General features: G+C 38.5%; 1 protein-coding gene across 1 annotated transcript in view; it reads left to right on the top strand.

Annotated features, from left to right (window-relative positions):
• The first annotated feature begins 12 nt into the window (after nt 1–12).
• The window catches only part of man1b1b (mannosidase, alpha, class 1B, member 1b), a 31,194-nt gene continuing 13,467 nt past the window's right edge, over nt 13–17,739 (top strand). The window contains exons 1-10 of the mRNA XM_042488071.2: nt 13–290; nt 1,140–1,259; nt 5,098–5,197; nt 5,440–5,558; nt 7,192–7,337; nt 7,423–7,532; nt 8,411–8,590; nt 12,648–12,796; nt 13,106–13,294; nt 14,067–14,257. Coding sequence (XP_042344005.1) covers nt 1,155–1,259; nt 5,098–5,197; nt 5,440–5,558; nt 7,192–7,337; nt 7,423–7,532; nt 8,411–8,590; nt 12,648–12,796; nt 13,106–13,294; nt 14,067–14,257 — 1,289 coding nt within the window. The 5' untranslated portion in view covers nt 13–290; nt 1,140–1,154. The remainder of the gene's footprint in view (nt 291–1,139; nt 1,260–5,097; nt 5,198–5,439; nt 5,559–7,191; nt 7,338–7,422; nt 7,533–8,410; nt 8,591–12,647; nt 12,797–13,105; nt 13,295–14,066; nt 14,258–17,739) is intronic.

The raw sequence follows: 17,739 nt of genomic DNA, 5'->3' as shown, positions 1-17,739 counted from the left end.
ACAGTGAAGGCAGCATGAATGCACCTGATCTCAATTGTTGTCAGAGAGCAGCACCACATCCTTGGAAACAAGTGGACGCTGTCTAGCGGATATTTTTAACCGTTTATTTTTTCGTGTTAAAACGAGGACCAACGGCTGCGCGGCTTTCGGTAGTAGTGTCGGTGAAATGTTTTATACATGAAGAGACCGCCGAGGCTATTTTGTTGGTTTTTACTGCTGTTAAGTTGACGTTCCCCTCCTCTTCGTGGACCAGACTGGACTAGCTAACTTAACGCTGGATACTTCACAAGGTAACGTAACGTCAGTTACATATTTGAAATTGTATGTGCACCATTTAAGAAACAATTTTTTGGTCTGTTAAAGAATGTTTTTGCCTCACCCAATAAGTGCTTTTTACTGTTAACATATGGTATCGGTAGTTTTAGGCCTCGAGCCATGCCTCGGTCCACAGTTGGGCTTTGAGTCCGCCAAAACGCGGGTTAGTTCGGTGACGCGTAGGCAGAGTAGCCGCTAAAACGGGGCTAACGTTGAACTGGTGTTTCCCTCTTGCATGAAAGGTAAAATAACATCAGTGTGCAATCACAGTAAATGATATTATATTTATATTACCTCCTGCAAAAGTTGGACCGACTGAATAAAGCAATATATATCGACAGTTTGCATGTAGTTTAGTTTATGCTATCAGTTACATTAGCCTGTTGATCAACACTGTGTTATTATACAGCTAACTGTGTTTACCTCCAACAATTAAGCTGTTTTTAGCGTGACATCCCCCCTAAAATGAAACGGTACGAGCGGTTAAGTTGCCCAAAACTAGGTATGCTGTGAATTTAGGTCGCAGCAACATTAGAAATAAAATAACAGCAACTTATTTCACCGTGAAAACCTCTAAAAAGGGCTAATTTTTCTGCAGAGCCAAATGTATATTAAGTGAGTTATATTGGACGAAGCTCTTTTTAGACAATGTTTTGTTATTTCTTATTGGTATCACACCCGGACCTACATGGACCAGTCAGACTCACATACTAGCTGCACCTTGCCCTTCTTACTTGCGTGAATCTGGGTTAACATCACCACACCTGCCATCTCAGTGCAGCTCTCCTCTCACTCACACCACTGTTCACTGTCTCTTCCTCCAGGGCTGGTTTACAGACATGCACCCACCATCTCGACAGGATTATATATCTATAAGCTTTGCTGGACAAGGAAGTGGAAATTACAATAACAGCAAGCAGTGGAGGAGGCAGTCCTGCTGGAGGGTGAGTAACATCTCTGAGCTGCTCCTGAAGCCATTCCTCCTCCTCTCATCTGTCTTTCCTGTCATGTAGTCTTGTTTCCAACCCAGCTAAGATCTATCTGTGTTAACAAAAAAAAAAAGATATTGTAGTGTAGATCTTTTTTGTGATCAAAATGTTCATTGAGATTTGGAAGGGACTGGAAGGGCTCATTACAATAGTCAAATTGCCTGCCAAAGTGGGATGTAGTCAACAAAGCACATTGTGGTGTAAAGTTTGCCTGTGCGTTCTTCCCCTCCACGTGCAACACCCCCCACCTCACCTTAAAGCCCCTTACATCTCAGATCTAGGCAGTGTACACAGATCAAAAATATAAAAACAAGCGGTCGACAGATTATCGGGCCGATATTTGGCATTTGGCTGATTATCTGTATCAGTGTTTTGTTTTAATGATCACTGATAAAATTAATTAATTCACTAAAAAGTGCAAAGAAACTGTTAGCATGGGAGGATCTTTTACTTTGTAAAGCCTCAGGATTTAAATTTTTTACTGAACTTTGTTGAAAAAAAATTGCTGGAAACTTGCTATATTTGATGTTGAAATTTTCAGTTTTGATTAAAAATTTGCTAAAAGAAATTAAACAAAGTTTTGTGTTGGAGTTTGTCATATTCTAAATATTGACAGAAATATTTTCATTTTTATTGTCAATGCATATGGGTTCCAAATCAGTCATTGGTCTCATTACCTACTAATTAGTAGTATTAGTATAGACCCTGAAAAAACTGTTGGTTGACCCCTTATAAAAACAATTAAATAAATAAGACAACAAACCCCATAACTCTAAACGCCCAGAGGTGTATCCCAGAAATAAAGATTTGTAATAGGACACTGCTAATATCGTCTACCAAATGTTATCACCAGAAATAGCGGACAATATACGTAGATGTATGTATACATGTCAAAAGATGTAACATTATAGATGTAATATATATATATATATATATATATATATATATATACATATAGTAATCTGACTGATTGACAGGTTTAGACAATCACTGTTCAAAATAGGCAAAACACAAATCATTACATTAAAGCACTATTTTTGTGTAGTAGCTTTGACCAGCAAGAAAATTTTTTTGATTTGGCAAAATGTAGCCAAGTTGTAGAAAGCTCCAACTGTGCAGTATTCCAACAGACAGCAAGACATTCACTCACAGACAGTGCATATGGTGGCTTCCATTGACAAGCAAGCTATTTTTTGTCTGCTGTGAGACAAGCAAAAAGAGGCACTTTTCATTTATGGTAAGATCGATAGATAGATAGATAGATAGATAGATAGATAGATAGATAGATAGATAGATAGATAGATGTAATTTGTGAAAGTAACACAAATGGCAGTATGGCACTTTGCCTAGCACTTTGCCTTAATAGGCAGAATGTCCCTCTAAGTTGAAGTTGTCAGGGTCTAACTTCCATGCTATGGCTATGTATAAGCTGTTGCAACCTACATACTTTATGTTACATACCAACTCCATGCCAGTATTACTCAGTGATAAAAATGATTTTGAAAATACTTTTTATTTACATGCTAAAAATGTAGAAATGTTTTCTTTGTGAAACCAGGTCAAAGTGTTCTCCCCAGAATTACTGTGTTTACTTGTGGTATCCATTTCAAATTGTTCATTTATTAACTTCTTTTCAATATTGTATAACCCTATTATACTGTATGATTCATTACCTACTGCTTACTGCAACTTAGCAGCTGAGTTAAGATGTGGAATGTTTGCTATAACTGAGTGTGATAGTGCAGGACCTTTACTTAAGGCTCAGGTGTTTACAGGGAACCAAAGTTACAATATCACCATTTAACTCATCCCAGGGAGCATTGTGGGAGCATTTTACTAAATCTGCATGTTGACTTTTTATGAGCACACTGCTGGGAGGCTTAGCAGGGTGTGGATAGTGTTCTTGGTGACATGTGAATGACCACATCCTGTTCAAATAACATGAGGTGAAACTTCAAAAAAATTAGAGAAGCTGCAGTCTTCACTCAATTTACAGCATCAATGTAACTGTTACTTTATCAGACTGAAAGGTGGCATGAGCAACAATATGTTATGAATGAAATAAGCTAGTCCCAGTATACAGTGATGCATCAGCAGAGCGTAGTATTCAGTTCAGTTTATTTGCACAATAAGGAAGATACAAAATCATACAGTAGCAAAGACAGAAATTACAGCACAGGAGAGGAGGGAAACCTGAAAGGCTTATTCAGAGTCCTCCCATATTTAGACAAACAAAGAAAAAAAAAAAATTAATCATCAAACACTTTATTTAGCTGTCACCGGCTCGACTGTGGTGTGTGCTCTATTATTAGAAAGCACGAAAGATTTTAGTTCTTAGCACCTCACTTGATCAAAACACCCCACCAGCAATAAATGTGTTGTTCTCCTGTTCATAACTTTACAGCAGCACTAAACCAAAATCAGTTCCTTGTTTAATCTAAAAACAGCCTGTTCATTTTGAACCACATAAATTAGGAACTGGATAGAAGTTGGCATGTATCTCCATTTTTGGAATATCATGAGAACTGATACTTTGGTACCAAATTCATGCCAAAGCTCCAAAAATGTGATGGTGTTTGATTTTCTGTGGCACGGTAGGTATGATAAGTACAGGGGGTTCAATTCTTTCGGACCTTATGGGGCAGCATGTACGCTTACAAGTGTTTTAGGCCACATTTAGACAAGAACAGCCCTACTAAAAACAAAGTCTGTCCTTTGCATTTAAAGAAAAATCTGCGTAGATACTATAACATTGTGAAAACAATCCTTGTGTACACGGATCCACAAAAACAACTGAAACACTGTAGTATGCATGGCTAATTGTCTGAAACATAACTCACATGTGCAAAGTGCGACTGTGACGTCAGGGTTCTCACAGGATCCGTGCTTTGCCAGTTTACACGGCAACAGAAGGGGTGGCGTTTTCAAAAAATTACACTCTACAACCTGAAAAGTTTGCGCTTTCATGCCCCCAAACCACCATTGTGTGAATGAAAGGCCAAACTGCGACACACGTTTAATGTTTCATGCAACAATTGTTACCCCCTGGTCTGCCGTAGGTCTAGTGTGTAGAGGTATCTTGTTTTCAGATAGTCTGTCCGTCCAGCCCATTTTTGTGAACACGATATCTCAAGAATGCCTTGAGGGAGTTTCTTCATGATGAACTCATCAGGTTTTGATGGTCAGATGTCAAAGGTCAAGGTTGAGCGATATCACAAGCGCTCTTTGAGGATTTTTTTTTCCAAATTTGGCACAAACATCAACTTGGACTCAAGAATGTACTGAATAGAATCTGGTGGTCAAAGGTCAAGGTCACAGTGAGCTCAAAAACATGCTTTTGTGCCATAACTTGACAATTCCTGTGTTTAGATTTCACACAAATGTCTCATGGGATATATTGATGGAGTCCTGATTTTATATCCAAGATGTCAAATGTCAACTGTGACATCATAATGTTCTGCTTTCCTGTCCATTTCTCAACATCAAATCTCAGGAGCAGAAGGGGAGACATTTGGTCTGATACTGAATTGGTGACACAAATTTTGGGTGTCCACCCTTGAAACTGTTGATTGTTAAGATCTTCTGTGCTGCCAGGAGGAAGATGTGTGTGAAGCATCCATGTTTTCACTGACATGGATGTTAACTGTAATTACAACTTAGCTGGTGTGTGTAGGCATACGACTGTGTGGCGGTATTTGTAGTTTCCATGGCACTGAATTGGGTATTTGACTACTAAATTTTTGTTTCATGACATGCCTGCTCCATCTTCTTCTCCTCTCCCGTGTGCCTGCAGAAATGGAAGCAGCTGTCCAGACTGCAGCGGAGCCTTATCCTCGTCCTCCTGTTTATTTGTGGAATCGCTTCCTATCCTGCTGTTACCGAACACCTCAGAGGTAAGGCTCTTATACTTTGAACAGCACTCTTGATTTTCAGTGTGTCTGAGCCGCTGGCATACTATCAGAGCTTCCTGGGAGCTGAACTTGTTCAATTTCAAAAATATACACTAGTGCTTTATTTTTTATAGCATATTTATTGATTTTTCATCAGTTTGACGGGGTTCTGACTTATTATCTTGAGTAGTCATTAGGCCTGCCTGTAAAACTTTGATACTCAGTCTGTCCGTGTGTGTGTTGAGGCCTTACAGATGGAGACCACGACACAGACGCCAACAGCTTCTTGAGGCCGGCCATCCCCCGTGTGCTGCCAGAGCCTGTCAAACAGGGCCAACCACCACTGCCAGAGCAAACCTCCCAGGTTTCTATTCATCTGATTGTCTTTCTTGAGGGGTAGCACAGGGTCTCTAAAAAGGTTGGAGCACTCAAAATTTTTGGGAGAATTTGGAAATTTCTTCCTGTGCTAATGGCTGATTTTACATTCAGTATCATTTTTAATTTGGATAGACTTTTTATGATATTCAGCATCTTTTAAAGTGTATGTAGTGGCAATAAAAAGTACAAAATATCAGGTGATTATTAAAATAGTGAGAAAACTACTTATTATAAAAAGTCAAGTCCCAAGTCCTGAACTTTGAGTTTCCAGACCAAAACAAGTTATAACGTGCTCTTTTAAAAATGTGACACCATTTAAACAACAACAGTAACAGTAACAACAGCAATATGGTAATTAACAAAATAATGAATTGTTTTTTTACATTTGCATATATGTGTTTAAACACATTTGTTTGAAGTTGTTGTTGTCTTAAGTGTAATTTATTTTCAACTAGCTGTCAGCAACATAGTATTAGTTCTTTCTGGTTTCTTCCTGCAGTTTGAATTGATGCTGTCAGATTTGTTCAGACAAAGTGGATGTGGAGAATTATGGCTTGCTGTGGATGAATAGCATTAACATTAGTTGATTCACAAAATAAATCGATTTATGGCCCACTTTTTAAATCACTTACTTTTTAATCTTTGGTCTTGGGGGGAAGTAATCAAGTATTTCAAGTCAAAAGTCTCAAGTATAAGTTAATTCACAAGTCCTTGGTCTTACATCACATAAGCTGCTCTAGTTCACCCCCCATACTAGGGATATAATCTACAACATGACCCCAGACTTTTTGAAAATATAAATGTTGTCCTCTTACATGATACATATTTTTTTCAGGGGTGCAATAAGTTAACAGTTCTGTCCACCACTGTTTATTTGAGGGAGGGGTCTTAGATTTCCAGTGATTTAGTATACACTTTTTTGCTGCAGTCATGTCCAACAAAATAAGTTTCTTTTCGTGAGCATCAAAGTTTATAAGCACTTCACTATTGCCCAGAATAGCTATATGGGGGTCAGGCGTCAGATCTTTTAGAAAGACTTTAGATAGTTGGTCAAATATAAATTTCCAATAATGATTCAAACTCTCACATTCCCAAAACATATGCATTAGATCTCCTGGAGGGGATCTCTGAGAGAAATTTGAGTTATGATTTGTAAATACAGTTAAACGAAGGGGTGATAATTATTAATTAATTAATTATTTTATTATAATTAATAATTAATTATAATATTTGATGGCAGAAGGAAGCTATTACACAAATCAGTTATTTGGAATATCAGGTCACCCCAGAGAACATTATAGTGCTTTTAACAATTAAAACACTAAAAAAGGAAGGCTTTGTCTAAATGATTATGCTTTTTGTCAGAGCTCAGTTTATTGTGGTTAGGTTAGTACTGATGTAACTGGTCACACAGAGAGTGCCTGTACTGTTGCCATGGTTACCTCTAGTTAGATAGTCCTGGTGCATGATGTCGCAATGTTAACAAGAACAGGACGTCTCACAACCAACAATTACCTGTAACAGAGGATGCATCCACTTTTTGTACCGAACAACTTGCTTAAATAAAGTATGAATCTGTTGTTTGTTTGTTTGTTTGTTTATATTTCTGTTTGTCACAGAGGAAATTGTCCAATAAGAGAGGACCACCTGTCCTTCAGAACCGTCTTCAGAAGAAGGGAAACGCGTCCGATCCAGTGGTTGACAAGGCAAGACAAGACAAGGCAGCCAACAGCAAGAAAGAAGGCGTGGAGGAGGGTGTCATCAGGTGAGACTTTTGAGGGCCTTCATCCAAAGTTAGTTTTGTTTACATATGTGTATTGTTTATTTCTTAATTCTCTGGTGATTTTCAGCTGGCGGGGAGCCGTGATCGACGCTGAGCAGGCCACAGAAGACACTAAGGATGGGGAAAATAAGGAGGATTCACTGGGCAACCAGAAAGGCAAACCATCAAATGAGTCAGGTATCTGCTGTTTAATTTACCACGTTATGCATTGATTATGGATTAGTAGTTTTTATTGAGCATGTTCAGCAAGACAGAAACAATTGGATCACAGTTTTTAGGACGATGAGTGTGTTTGAGTGTGGTCATTAAATCTAATATCCCTTTTGGATTATGATAAGGTCTGTCATGATAATTCCGATAATTATCAAAATATCATATGATACATGGACATGACCTTGATCATTTTGCTGACCTCACTATTCCCCGTTGTGTTAACATGCGTGATTGTTTACATTTACATGATGTCAGAATATGCAGCAAGGTTTTCCCAGGGTTCCTGCAGATCCTTAAAGTCTTAAAAGTTTAAAAATAAGGACGGAATTGATATTAATATATTGTAATATAATAATATATTGATATTAAATTTATCTTTCAAATGTCTTAAAAATGCTCAGACATGGGAACAGAATTTTATGATTTTGTTTCTGAAGTTGTGTAAAATCTCAAAACAAATAGTAAGATAAAATTAAAAAAATGGGATACTGGATCATGTCATTACGTCAGCCACCAATGGGAGCGTTTATTGGTCTGGTGCAGCACAGTGCATTGTGGTGGTTGTAGGTTTTTTCCCTCATGAGCAAACACATCCCTTTCTTCTCTTTTCCCAAGTCATGTAGCAGCAATTTCAAAAGTATTTGTGTCTTTCCACTGCAGCTACAGCCTTGTGTCATGTAAGAAGCCTCTTGACATTCGTGAAATATTAGTATGATTAGTATGATTCTAATTAGAAAATTATAATTTAGAAACACGTGAAACATTTCAGTCACTTGTTTCTGAGTAGCTCTGTAGACTTGAATGGGATTATAACTGGGCATCATGTGTGTTGTGTGTTCCAGAACCAAGTAGGCTGGAGGCGGTGCAGGAAGCTTTCAGACATGCATGGAAGGGTTATAAAGACTTTGCTTGGGGCCACGATGAGCTAAGGCCCCTCTCCAAGTCCTACAGTGAGTGGTTTGGCCTGGGTTTGACACTCATCGATGCCTTGGATACTATGTGGATAATGGGGCTTAAAAAAGGTAGGCTGATCTTAATGTTTTCCAACTTCAATCTTATACCTCCTCTTTAATCAGTCATTGCTGTAACATAAGTGTTTTCAGACAAACCACCCAGTAGTCTCTGAGTATCAGATACTCTGCTCTTGTATGCTTGAAAGGCTGCAAAGTTAAGAGCTTGCAGAGGATGAAGTTCTAGTCAGTGTAGTCAGGGTCATGGGAAAATATTGAAATGTAATTGAAATGTATCAAATCCTCTTAATGCCTTCTGCAGCATAACCTAGTTTACATAGTTCATCAATATGTGAAGGATGCTCTAAGAACTCAGTTTCTGTATAACAGAGTTAAATGCATTTCTCCTAGCATTTTTCCATAGCTCCAAATCATCAGAAGTAGCACATATAATAGTTAATTGATGAAGTGAGGATTGTGACAATAACTAAAACAAAAGAGAAGAGATGTTAGGGCTATGATCTGTTGAAAGGGGTTTACTATAGTGGCATTGAGAGCTCTACACCTAAAAAAGACAAAACACAAGTACATTATAAAACCATCTTCACTGATTTCACAACACTTGCACAGAATTTGGAAAAACACAAACAAGAACACTGCAAACAGAGAAAACAACAAAATACAGAAGCACACCGAAAGTTGCTCCTAATGCAGCCTGTCTTGCTGCTGCGGCTGCAGCGCTCTCTCTTAATAATGGACCAGTTACAAAAATTGTTGTCTCTTTCATTCACACATACCCCTTTCCCACCACAATTAGCTCGCACCACGCAGGTTTTTTTCAGAAACGGGTAAACCCGCTAAATATAGGTGATTAATGAGTCAGCCTCTTTGTCAAAGGCAGACTTTAAAAGTGAGGTTTGTTTTTGTGGCTCTGTGCGATGTCAGGGACAAGCAGGAGAATAGGTAAAGAGTAGACTTTGAAAACTTTCTTCTCTTTATATATCTCTTCCTAATTAAGTCTATCTTGCAAACTTGGTTCAGATTTATTTGGATAGATGTATTAGTGCTGCTTAGAAGAAGACAGATGGTAATTGATGACAGCACATCATAGCATCTTGCCATATAAGGAGCTGAAGTTACGGTGTTCACCTGAGTGTTGTGTTCCCATCAATGCCAATTGTATCCTGAAGTGATAAAAACATGTCTACTGCAGTCAATTGACCCACGTGTGAATGCCGATTGTACGCATTGTCATTGCACTGAAAAGCCAAAGTTAACTGGTATTAGTGTGTTTTTTGTGCAGTGGGAATGAGGTTTTAGGTAAAAAATAGGGGTTCAGGTTCAAAAATACCTTGAGGTTAATTTATATACCTTTGGGGTGGCCTCTATTTCAGTGAGTAGAGCGGCGTCCTCTATGTCCTCTATGATGACATAGATTCATCCACCAGATGTTCACTAGAGGATACAAAGACCCCCGAAAAAAAACGAGGTATGCTGGAGGAGGTTGTATTAGCAGAAAATGAGCTGTGTGGTTAACAAGCATGTATGATACTCACAGGTTTTCTCCTGCAAGATAATCTTCACATATTAACACCACTGTCAGTATTGCTGAAGCCTAATTGCTAGAATGCTAGAAGTAAAAAGCTGATGTTGGGCTATAAATGAACTGCACTATGATCACTTCACTTAATGTTGTCACCACTACAAGGCTGTTTTTCCAGCTACATAAAAGCTTTAAAATTCTCAGTGGGGTATTTACTGATGTATTTTATGCCGTAGAACAATCCGGGAAAGTGTCTTTTCCTTGTGTAAACTGTAGACCTTATTTCAGACAACTAACCAAAAACCCATTTTAAACACCCATTTACTTAGAGATAAGAGAACTAGTAGTGCTGAAATGCTAACTGAGTTCTGGGTTTTAGGACTCAATCATGGAGCGGTCTATAATTTACCTTATAACTGAGGAGGCGTTGTAGATGGCAGTTGTCTATTTTCTGATTCGTTCCAATCCTTCATTTTTAAAAGGTCTTTGTTGTGTCCTAGGGTCATCACTGCCCCCATGAATTAAGTTTAGTTTAGTTTACTCACTCATCAACATACGATACAGTATATATACAGTGCTGTGAAAAAGTATTTGCCCCCTTACCGATTACTTATTTTTTTACACTTGTCACACTTAAATGTTTCAGATCATCAAACAAATTCTAATATCAGTCAATTCTAATATAAGATAACCTGTACAAATTCAAAATGCAGTTTTTAAATGATGATTTTATTTGTTAATGGAAAAAGGCAATCCAAACCAACCTGGCCCTGTGTGAAAAAGTAATTGCCCACCTTGTTAAATCATGAATTAACTGTGATTAACCACATTTTTTGGAAAGCTGAGTTCAATTTCATTAGCCACACTCAGGCCTGATTACTGCCAGACCTGTAGAATCAAGAAATCACTTAAATAGAACCTGTCTGACAACATGAAGAAGGCTAAAAGATCTCAAAAAGCAACACATCATGCCACGATCTAAAGAAATTCAAGAACAGATGAGAAACAGAGTCATTGACATCTATCGGTCTGGAAAGGGTTACAAAGCCATTTCTAAGGCTTTGGGACTCCAGCAAACTACAGTGAGACCCATTATCCACAAATGGAGAAAACATGGAACAGTGGTGAACCTTCCCAGGAGTGGCCGGCCTGCCAAAATTACTCCAAGAGCGCATCGATGACTCTCCCAAGAGGTCACAAAACAGCCCATAACAACATCTGAAGTACTGCAGGCTTCACTTGCCTAAGTTGAGGTCAGTTTTCAGGATTCGACAATAAGGAAGAGACTTGGCAAAAATGGCATCCATGGGAGAGTTCCAAGGCGAAAACCACTGCTGACCAAAAAGAACACAAAGGCTCACCTTACATTTGCCAAAAAACATCTTGATGATCCCCAAGGCTTTTGGGAAAATATTCTGTGTCCTGATGAGACAAAAGTGGAACTTTTTGGAAGGTGTGCATCCCGTTACATCTGGCGTAAAGCTAACACAGCATTTCAGAACAAGAACATCATACCAACAGTCAAACATGTTGGTGGTAGTGTGATGGTCTGGGGCTGCTTTGCTGCTTCAGGACCTGGACGACTTGCTGTAATTGATGGAATCATGAATTCTGCTCTCTACCAGAAAATCCTGAAGGAGAATGTCAGGCCATCAGATTGTGACCTTAAGCTCAAACACACTTGGGTTATGCAGCAGGACAATGATCTGAAGCACACCTCCAAGTCCACCTCTGAATGGCTCAAAAAAGACAAAATGAAGGTTTTGGAGTGGCCTAGTCAAAGTCCGGACTTAAATCCGATTGAGATGCTGTGGCATGACCTTAAACTGCCCGTTAATGCTCACAAACCCTCTAATGTGGCTGAATTGAAACAATTATGCAAAGAAGGGTGGGCCAAAATTCCTCCACAGCAATGTGAAAGATTTATTGCCAGTTATCGCAAACGCTTGATTGCCGTTATTGTGCCACTGTACAACTACAATGAAATGCTGATGGAGCAAACCTATAGATGCCTAAAATTGTGAGAGAGCTCCAAGCTGTCTTAGTAGGAAAGTAGGTGAGATAGTTCTGCAGGAAATGACCTGTGTATGTGTTCCCATAAATAGTAATGTTTTTATTTTATTTTAAGTTTTGATGCTTGGTCCCAGCTTAGCTCACCCTTTACCTGGTCAGTTGGTAGGTTCCTATCAGGCGGACTAAGATGGTAAATGCCGTAAAATACCGTTACACGGAGTAGGGGGGAGGAAGGGGGTTAGCAGCTTGCTGTGAGGCTGCAGCTTTTGTTAGTTTTATGTTGTTTTTGCTTTAATTTAATTTACGTTTGATGAGTTTCCCAAGTTCAACTTTTACGTTAGTCTCAGTAAATTGAAAATAACTAAAAATTAAACTTTTTGTCAATAAATACCACCTTTGCTTTTGCATCTGCTTGTTAACCTGGTTCTTCAACATGTCTATTAAAGCTTTCTGCTGCCATTATTATATGGGGTGGTAGAAAATAAATATTTCGGATTATATTGGGCCGTTTATAAATGATTCAGTATTTATTCTCAAAATGTTGTATTGTTTGTTTTCTGTGTATTGTCACAGAATTTGAAGAAGCAAGGGCGTGGGTTTCTACAGAGCTCACATTCAACAAGAATGTAGATGTCAACCTTTTTGAGAGCACCATCCGCATCCTGGGAGGCCTTCTGAGTACCTACCATCTGACAGAAGACACCTTGTTCCTAGACAAAGCTGTGAGTCAACACACGTGCACTCATCTCAAAACTGTGAGCAGAATGCAGATAGCAGCACCTTCTTAGTGTATTTTAACTGTCAATAATTGTGCAGACAGATATGTTTTACAAGAGCTATAGCCTTTGTAATAAGCATGCCAATCATCTCCAGAGTCTTTACCACCCACCTGACAAACATGTAAGCTTCTAAAGTAGGGGTTTTAAATCAGTAGTTTCATCAAAGTAAAATGTTTATCGATTCTTTGTTGTATCGGCAAATATCGTATTGTTGTCCAAAGTGTTCATGTCAATTGCCTTCTTCCCTTGCAGACCGACATCGGCTCCAGGCTGATGCCGGCCTTCAACACCCCATCCAAGATCCCCTACTCTGATGTAAACATCGGGAAAGGCACAGCCCACCCACCTCGCTGGACCTCAGATAGCACTGTGGCTGAGGTTACAAGCATCCAGCTGGAGTTCAGAGAGCTCAGCCGCCTCACCCAGGAACCACAGTACCAGGTAACTGACCAAGAGATACCACCATACTGACTCAGGGTCTGCCCACAAAGATTTAGAAGTGGAACTTAAGCTCAACCTTTCCATTTTATCCATCAATATTGCTGACAGAACTTGATGTCATTATGTTTAAACATATGTACTTGTTGGCACATATGCAGATTATGTTTTAAGACTGTTATGCAGTATGAACTTGGCAGGTTGTGTTGTTACTCGGACTGATCATTTCAGCCCTACATTAAGAAATGGACAATTCTTAGAGGATTGGCAATTGATTGTTTGCTCTTGCGCCTTCTTCAGTCTAACGCCCGGGACCAACTGCAAGTGTAAGCAGCGTGTGAGCAGTGTGGAGTTTTTATTTATTTATTTTTTTTCCCCAGCGCCCCTGTTACCATGTTAAAGTAGCCACACAGCCTGCATAAGCAGCGCTGTTCAGGTGTGTCTCAGCTGTTGTCAGCTGTGGCACTGGCACTGTCTTGATGTATGTTCTGTACCATAAACTGCTGTTGAGGAAAATAAAGATATTCAAAGTAAGCTATATTGCAAGAAGACAACAGTTAAAATCCATGGGCAGAATAAGCTGTTCTGCTATTAAGTTAAAATAAGTTTTATTGCAGAAAGATAATTGTTTAAATCTGTGGACAGGGTAGTGTGGGTCCAGCATTTAGGATTCTTTGTAGTTCAGCGTTTTTTTTTTGGGGTTTTTTTTTTTTCAAGTTCTTTCAAGAACATCTCCACAGCTTAACTCCACTGACCTCTGACCTTGGTTTTCCAGGCTGCAGTGGCTGAGGTCATGAAACAGGTCCACAAGCTGGACGGCAAGCTGGATGGACTCGTGCCCATGTTCATCAACACAAATAACGGACAGTTCACTCATCAAGGCATCTACACACTGGGAGCCCGAGCAGACAGCTACTATGAATACCTGCTGAAGCAGTGGATCCAGGGAGGCAAGAACGAAAACCAGTGAGTCACTACAGATACCCAGTATTCACTTTCAGCTGGATCACTGCGACCATATAAAATGACAGCTTAAAGGGCCATACCAGTGCGGTTTCACAGTCAGCCTAGTAAATCCTTTGTGCCTTCAACTTAGACTGACAACCATTTCCCAATTCATGCAAGTGAAGCCGTAATTTTTCAGTCAGTTTTTCCTACTTTACAGGGGCCTTTTGGATATAGCTCATTTTGTGTAGAGGTTGTCAAAATCAGCTCTCAGCGCCTTTAAACATGTTCAGCATTTTAATGTAACACTGTTTTTTGGTAATCTTACTTTGTGATAGAGTTTAATTAGAGAAGCACTGATATAGAATGCCAGGGCAGATAATGATAACCAATTATTACCAGATTGTTTTCCCTGATTATTAATACAATAACATCATCTTACAAAAAACTGTGCAAGAATTACTATTATTTATATTTTTATATTTTATTATATTTTTAATGGGGTATCAGTGTTTTAAGTACATTTCGTATTCAAGTACTTGCATTCAGTTATCACCAAGTACTGGGGTTCAAAATAAATACCCAAGCGAATAAGCAGGGTACATAGCTTGCACTGCACATGCATTTTTTTATTGTCAAAATACTTCCAAACACCATTCTAATGCCTGGTCACCATTCTGTCTGTAACGTTAGATCAAGTGACTCACTGAAAACGTTACCTACAGCTGCGCAGATCTATCTTTTGACTATGTGGATCTATGCAGATAAATATCAGTGTGTTCTGTCAAGAAAATCTAAAAGTTTCTATATGAGAAAATGATCAACTACGTTATATTTACGATATGCATGTTTTTTTTGGTTATTTTTAAAGCCTTGAACAAACACTTATTTCCAAATCGAGTACTTGACTACTCGCGCCCATCCCATACATTTAGATTTAATTTATTGGCTGAACTGCAGCAGAGCCAGCTCTATAAACACATGCAACACATGCCAAACTATGCAATGCAGCAATGCAGTGGATGAATAATGAATGTGTGAAAAGACATCTTGATTAGTTCTGATGTATATCTCCACTGAGGAAATTGGTGCTGGGGTCAGGGTTGTAAACTTTTTTGTTCACCTGTCACCTATGGCTGGTGGATTCCAAAATTTATTAGCCACTCAATAGATAACCATCATTTTTTTTGGCTGGTGAGTGAAGCAATTGTAGCAGCCAGTGGCATTTTTACAAGCATTTTGCTGGAGCTAATTTCCATCCCTGTCTGGGCTGAAAGATTATTTTGTGAGTGAAATCATAATTACCTTGACTTGTGGATGTGTTTTGTATCTCTGGTGTATTTTATTTTGAAATTTGGCAAAAGTATTTCAATGCTAAAATATGGCTGCATGCTTTTAGAAAAGGCCAATGGCACTTAACAAGCAGATAGTAGTTATTTAGCTTAAGCATCTTAAACCTGGAGCACTGTCCCACTTCTTTTCTCCTTGTTATGCAGTGGTGGCACCGACAGACTTGTGTTTTGTGCCATTAGTTCAATTACTGATGACAGGAGGTGGCTTCATGACCATAAAGTGTTGAAATATGTACATATGGAGGATTTTTATCCCTCTGTGCCGTTGACAGCCTTGGCTAGTGGGGTTTTCCATTTGTTCATCTGTCTCATTCTCGTGAACTTTATATCTTAAGAATGCCTTGAGGGAATTTTCTTTGAATTTGGCACATCCACTTAGACTAAAGGATGAACTGATTACAATTTGCTGGTCAAAGATCAAAGGTCACTGTGAGCTTGTGCATCTTGTTTTCGTAACACATTTTTGTGAATGCACTTTCTCATGCCCTTGTTGGACAAATAATGTTTGCATCTCATGTATTGCTACATGTTTGTAGATTTGGAAGAACACAATCATAAATGAAGTTTCCTTAAATACTGTGTCTTGGTTACAGACATAACAAATAGTAACAGACCTAAAAAGAAGGTGTGTAAATATTTAAGGGACACTGCAGTAATATTACATGATAAATGTATTTACTTGGTTAGTACTTCTCAGCCTATGATTTCAAACAGTTGTGTCATGTCTTCTGTGGCTCTGGAGGAGATGAGTCAAGTGACTTCTCTGGTCAGTTTGGACTTGGAGACTATAGATTTAGAACAGAAATTGTGTGTGGATGTGGAATCTGAAAGACATGGGCATGTATCAGACAAGAAGGGTTTAACTAAAAGGCTGTTTATTTCATATTATAGGAAATGATTTATACGATTTTAACGATTTATATGAGTCTTTGAAGTTTCACCTATATTAGGGGCTAAAAGTAAGGATTTCTTGGTTCAATAATGAATAGATTTTGTACATCTGGAACTGCAACTACTGATCATTTTCAGTGTCCTTTAATCTGCTACGTTCTCAGTTACTTCAATAAATTACTTATTTATACAATGTCCAAAAATAGGGAAAAAAGCTCACAACAGTTTTTCTGAGCCTGAAGTGACCTCAAAATACATCTTTTTTTCTTTACTTGACAGCAAAAACCAAAGACATGTACTTTATTATCACATAAGAAACAGAAAAGCATGAAAATCTCAAATTTGAGAGCTAGAACAGAAAATGATTGGCATCTTTCTTTGAAAATGATTAATAAATTAGTTAAGATAGTTATATGTCAGTCGACTACTCAACTAAATGTTACAGCTGGAGGTGCATCTCTACGACATACAGCATATCAATTTAATGTGGACCAGTATTGACTTAAAACCCTTATAAATCAGTCAGTCTCATAAGTAGAGATAGAAGTGATTATTCAATTCTGGCAGCATTTGGTTATTTTGGATGTAAGATGGACTGATGAAAGATTAATAAACTGGAACAACACCACCCTCCAGAAACTCTGCACTACTTTAGGGCAAAGGCTTAGAGTAAGCAGCTTTGAATGTCTGAATTATCTGTTGGAATTGTTTTTTGTGTCACTTCTGGGTTTGGCCTACATTTGTTGGCATGTACCTTGGATTCAAATGGCAGCCGATAGAGGAGATAATAATGCACTCATTCTTCATTGAAAATATTTGGTTGTTAAGTTTCAGGCACTGAATTAATTAATAGAAGATTGCTGCATATCTGTTCTGGAAAAACATATTTCATTGTATATAATTATTACACAGGAAATTGTCATCCTCATTGATAATATCTAGGTCTCCAAAGAGTTGCATAGCTTCACTGTACGAGCTGGGCTTACTGTCCACTGTCCCTGTCTGTCACTGACCGAGGCCACGTGTACAGTAGATAACCCATTTATGAGGCTGGTTATGATCATATTTGAGATGTGGTGTTTACATGAGCACAGAGAAATCATGCTACCCATACTGCATATTCATCACAGTTTCTTTTAGAGTACTCCAGTTGACATATTCAGGTTTCTCATTAACAGAATATGGTGCTTAAATGCTCAAACGCATAAACAGAATACTCCAAAAACCCGAACATAAACAAGTTATTCATGTCCATATTAA

The sequence above is a fragment of the Plectropomus leopardus genome, chromosome 4, assembly GCF_026936395.1.
Source record: "Plectropomus leopardus strain MGB_pleo_1.0 chromosome 4, ASM2693639v1, whole genome shotgun sequence".
NCBI lineage: Eukaryota > Metazoa > Chordata > Actinopteri > Perciformes > Serranidae > Plectropomus > Plectropomus leopardus.
The sequence above is the reverse complement of the archived record's forward strand: the minus strand, read 5'-3'. Positions and strand labels throughout refer to the sequence as shown.